Source organism: Puma concolor, chromosome B3 (assembly GCF_028749965.1).
Source record: "Puma concolor isolate L17-30 chromosome B3, mPumCon1.1.hap2, whole genome shotgun sequence".
Lineage (NCBI taxonomy): Eukaryota > Metazoa > Chordata > Mammalia > Carnivora > Felidae > Puma > Puma concolor.
Window position 1 is genome coordinate 1555736 of NC_141672.1, and position 5612 is coordinate 1561347.

Genomic DNA, 5612 nt, shown 5'->3' on the forward strand with positions numbered 1-5612 from the left:
GACGATGAGCTGGGGTCTGGGCTCCGGGCAGGAGTCACCACCTGGGGGAGTGGGGGAGGACTGATCTGGGCTCTGCTATGAATGGGGCCTGTAGTCGGGCTCCCTGGAGCCTCCGCAGGTCAGGACACGAGTCAGACACCTCTGCTCCCCAAGAACCCCCCGTTCCTGCCACTCAGGGCTGCGGGCAGGGTGTCCTGGCCAAAGGTAAGAACACCCCTGCTTCTGGCAGGGACACAGGGGTTCGTGGGAGGGCGTTCCTAGCAGACTCGGGGAACAAGAGTCCAAAATGAGCATCTGCCCCCTGACGCTGGAGAAGGGGTCCCCGTGCGCCCCTCCACCCGACCACCCCGCTCTGCCCCACACTTCTCCCCCTCAGACTCCGCCGGTCGGCACTGACACTGCCTCTGCCCCCACAGTCTCCATCCAGGCCCCCCTCGTCTTCCCCTTGGCCACCTGCTGCAAAGGCACCATCGCCACTGCCCCGTCCGTGACACTGGGCTGCCTGGTCACGGGCTACTTCCCGATGCCGGTGACTGTGACCTGGGATGCAGGGTCCCTGAACAAGAGCGTCGTGACCCTCCCCGCCACCCTCCAGGAGACCTCTGGCCTCTACACCACCACCAGCCACGTGACCGTCTCGGGCGAGTGGGCCAAACAGAAGTTCACCTGCAGTGTGGCTCACGCGGAGTCCCCCACCATCAACAAGACCGTCAGTGGTGAGCCAGGGTCGGGCTGGAGGAGGGGGGCAGGCGTGGCGGGAGCGGCTAGGAGAGGAGGAAGGCGCCTGGGCGGGCACGTGGGTGTCGTGGGCTCAGGGGGCTGACACCAGGCTGCCACCTTCACCCCTAGCGTGTGCCATGAACTTCATTCCCCCCACCGTGAAGCTCTTCCACTCCTCGTGTAACCCCCTCGGTGACACCAGTAGCACCATCCAGCTCCTGTGCCTCATCTCCGGCTACGTCCCAGGTGACATGGAGGTCACCTGGCTGGTGGATGGGCAGAAGGCCACGAACATATTCCCATACACTGCCCCCAGCAAGCAGGAGGGCAAGGTGACCTCCACCCACAGCGAGCTCAACATCACGCAGGGTGAGTGGGTGTCCCAAAAGACCTACACTTGCCAGGTCACCTATCAAGGCTTCACCTTTGAGGACAACGCTCGCAAGTGCACAGGTATGGCTCCGCATCCCCTCCAACACCCAGACACCTGGGCTCAGAGGAGGGCCAAGCCACACCCTCACACAGCACCTCCCACACACACCCCTGCAGAGTCTGACCCCCGAGGTGTGAGCACCTACCTGAGCCCGCCCAGCCCTCTTGACCTGTACGTCCACAAGTCGCCCAAGATCACCTGCCTGGTGGTGGACCTGGCCAACACAGAAGGCATGATCCTGACCTGGTCACGGGAGAATGGGGAGTCTGTGCACCCAGACCCGATGGTCAAGAAGACTCAGTACAACGGGACAATCACCGTCACTTCCACCCTGCCTGTGGATGCCACTGACTGGGTTGAGGGGGAGACCTACCAATGCAAGGTGACCCATCCGGACCTGCCCAAGGACATCGTGCGCTCCATTGCCAAAGCCCCCGGTGAGCCGCGCAGGCCCCAGGGAGGGGAGGGGGGGGCAAGTGGGCCTCCTGCGCTGCAGCCTGGGCTGACCCCACACCTGTCCACAGGCCGGCGTTTCCCCCCGGAGGTGTACGTGTTCCTGCCGCCCGAGGGGGAGCCGAAGACCAAGGACAAAGTCACTCTCACGTGCCTGATCCAGAACTTCTTTCCCCCGGACATCTCGGTGCAATGGCTTCACAACGACAGCCCTGTTCGGACGGAACAGCAGGCCACCACGTGGCCCCACAAGGCCACTGGCCCCAGCCCAGCCTTCTTTGTCTTCAGTCGCCTTGAGGTCAGCCGGGCAGACTGGGAGCAGAGGGATGTGTTCACCTGCCAAGTGGTGCACGAGGCGCTGCCTGGCTCTAGGACGCTCAAGAAATCCGTGTCCAAAAACCCTGGTAAATGATGCCCACCCCTCCCCCCAGAGCTCCATCCTGCTGGGGCGGGGGAGGGGCCGGCCGGACCTGCCGGTCTGTTGTTGTCAATAAACACTGCAGTGCCTGCCTCAGAGTCCTGAGGGCACCCATTCTTGGGGGTGGGTGGGGCTGCCAGGCAGGGGTGTCTTGGCACAGAGGAAGGGACCCCCCCGAGGAGGGGGCAGATGGGGGTGGTCTGTCCACCATCATCATCCATGCCACAGGCCCCTCCCTGCCACTACGGGTCCTGCTCACTCAAAGGGGTCCCAAAAGCCACAGGATGGTCCCAGGGGAAGGACCACAGACACCTCAGGGAGCCCACGGCCCCTCCCTCTGCTGGAGGCCACAGAGGTCTCAGCCTCCACCCCCAGCCTCCTGCCGGGCCCTCTGGACACAGACAAGCCCCTGGATCCCCAGGCCAGCTGCACACACACAGGCCCTTTGATGGAGAAATGGGCCAAGTCAAACCCCCACTCAGGTACCTACACTCAGAACAGCCCCTTCACTGCCACCTCCTCACACACGAGAACCAGGGCCCAGACTGCTCGCACACCCGACCTCTAACCGCCCCTGCCCTGCCTGCACACACGGTCACGACAGGCCAGGGTCAACACGAGTGCCCCATGTTGCCTCTCAGCCTCACTCCACCCTGGATCCGTGCTGGGGATGCACCCACCCAGACCCGCAGGCACGTTCCCGTGAGCCTCACAGCGAGTCCACAGCAGATCCAACATCACCACCGGCCACAGGCACCCCACGTGGCGGACGTGTCCCACATGCTGACACGTGGCCTCCCACGGTCTGCTCTCTCGCCCGGGCCGCACCCAAGCCCTTCTCTGTCATACCTGGACCACTGGATCCAACGTGGATGTGGAGAGGCCTCCCACCCCAAACTCCTCTCATGGCCCGGGCCTCCTCAGTCCAGCCCCTCCGTCAGCTGCACCCCATGGACGAACACACACACTGACACACGGACACGCGCACACCTACAGTGTGGGCCGTGTCCCCCGCTCCCGCTGGACCACGTCCCAGAACAGGCTGCTGGCCCTATCCCAGGGCTAGAGGCCGAGGGGGTCAGAGCCAGGGTCTAAGCCCATACAGCCCTAGACCCCCTGCTCCCGTCATGCTCACACACACACAAGTACCCACCATATCCATCTGGCCCACACGCTGCTGACACAAGCCCGGAAGCACTGGCTTGTGCAGTGCACACGGGAGCCTGAGGGCCATGCACAACAGCCTCACTCTGCAGAGCCTGTCAGGGGAGAGTGGGGCCAGGGCAGGAGGAGCCGGGAGACTGGGCCCAGTGTAGGACCAGGTAGCAGCTCTGGGCACCCTCAGGCCTGAACAAAGTCCACAGCACCGAGCCAGCCCCTTAAAGCACCAGCTTCATTGACTCCTGGGGCTACCCCAGGTCCTGTGAGCTGGGCTACAGAGCTCAGACCCCTCAGGGCTTGGGGCAGGTGGCCATCCGTGTACAGTTCAGAAAGGTCCTCGTGGGCCAGCACTGGCGAAGCCCAGTGGGGACGGGGCTGGGGAGGCCTGGCGGGTGGCCGCAGGCCATGCAGTGGCCAACAGAGCTGCTGGGGGTAGGAGTCAAGGGAGGGAAGGCCACTCCCACACAGCCACTGGCCAACTTGGGGGGCTTCCGCCCCCCGCCCCAGAGGGGCAGCTGCAGAGCAGGCGGGACAAGGCGGTCTGCCTTCCAGCCACCAGCACACCAGCAGCAGCCGAGGCCAAGGCTTCCGTACTGTGTCCCCCTCCTGGGGCAGGTGGGGGAGGGGGGAGGAGGGACGGGCCTGCCATGGTCCCGCCCCCCCCGGGCACGTGCAGAGGCTGGGCGTGGATCTTGTGTCCGCCTCCTCGGGGGGCCGGGCCTGCCATGGCTCCGCCCTCCCCGGCACGTGCAGAGAGGCTGGGCCGGGAAGGCTGACTGGCCGGTGCCTGCAGAGCTGGAGCTCCAGGACCTGTGTGCGGACGCCGCTGAGAGCTACGAGCTGGACGAGCTATGGACCAGCCTGCTGGTCTTCATCACCCTCTTCCTGCTCAGCGTGAGCTACGGAGCCGCCATCACCCTCTTCAAGGTGGGAGCACAGAGGTCCCTGTGCCAGGGAGGGGAGGGGGCGGGGCGAGGTGGGGGGAGGCCTGCTCCCTCACGCTGTCCTCTTGCGCGCCCTCCGCCAGGTGAAGTCGGTACTTGCCACCGTCCTGCAGAAGCCGCAGACCTTCCAGGACTACGCAAACGTACAGGCGGCGAAGTAGCCGGGAGCCAGAGCAACGAGGGCTCGCTTCCCCCTCCCCCTCCCCCTCCCCATGTCTGAGGCAGTCTGCCTGCCCTGGGGGGGGGGGGGGGGGGAGCGCAGCACACAGGCATCCAGAAGGTTCCAGCTCAGCCCCAAGGTCCAAGGCACCGATGGGACCTGCCAATCACAGCCCCTACCCCGTCCACTTTGGGACAAGCGGCAGAAGATCATCAGTCCCTCCACAAAGTGACCTGGGGTCAGGGCCACTCCTGTTCTGACCAAACAACCCCCAAAGCACGCTGAGGGGGAAGCCCGTGGCCCCGCCCACCGCTGAGTTCTGAGCCAAAAAAGACTCACAGCCCAAGCCCAGACTCAGTCCGACCTCCCTGCCACCAGGTCCAAGTGCCTGCCCCTGGTCCCAGCCTTCCCACCGGCCACTCGCAGCACCTGCCCCTGCAGAATGCAGGTCTGCGGGCAGGGCTCCCGGTGGGAGGAAGGGTCTCGAAGCAGAAGGAACTGCCCACGGGTCCTGGGCCAGCAGCTCCCACCCTGTCCACCCAGGCCCCATGTGACCTCTCACTCCTGGCTTGGCAACCCTCTTGCCCTGTTAACTTCATTTTGAGTTTCTTAGTAAAGTGCCTTCTTACAAATCCCTGTCACCTGAACACTTTTTGGGAGAGGTGCCTGCTGTCCTGCAGGGGTGGTGGGAGGCAGGTCTGCCCAAGGATGTAGACAAGGGGCCAGCGGGAACGGGCAGGGGGCAGTTCTGGGCCTGAAGGCCCAGGTGGCCAGCCAGCGGCTCCCTGCAAGAATCCCTCTGACGCCCCAGACACCCCAGCTCGGTCCCCATCACGCCCGCTCTGCCGACGTCAAGACTCACTGCCCCTTCCCATGCTAATGTGAACGCAACAGTCTGCCCGTGACAAACTCGCAGTAGCTACCTCTCTGGTCTGTGCAGAAGGCCACAGGAACACAGCAGCACAATCACCAAGGTCAGAGCCCCTCCAGGGACCACCAGTCACCCACCCCAATCTGTCCACCCACTGAGCACACACAGACAGGCCAATCCTCGGCCCCCATCCCACCAGCCAGCCTGGATGTCCCAGTGAGCTGAGCGAGACACAAAAGCAAACGAGCTGTCTGGGGCTGGCCACCGCCATCTTCGAGAAGAAACCTGATGAGCCTGGAAGGCAGGAGCCAAGATGCCGGTGAGACAGCCAGCTGACCAAGGACAGTGGTGGGCATGAGGCTGTGCCCTGCTCCTGAGAATAAAGAGGTGGTTTCCCTGGGTGGAGATACCTTCCCACAAGGGTCTCTATGAAGTCCACTGGAAATTGGGGG

General features: G+C 64.3%; 1 gene segment (V, D, J or C); it reads left to right on the top strand.

Moving 5' to 3' along the window:
- The first annotated feature begins 271 nt into the window (after nt 1–271).
- On the top strand, nt 272–2122 carry LOC112855918 (immunoglobulin heavy constant epsilon-like). The segment is given in 4 exon segments: nt 272–716; nt 850–1173; nt 1270–1590; nt 1678–2122. Coding segments are annotated over 4 exon segments (1416 nt in total).
- Nucleotides 2123–5612: the final 3490 nt, after the last annotated feature.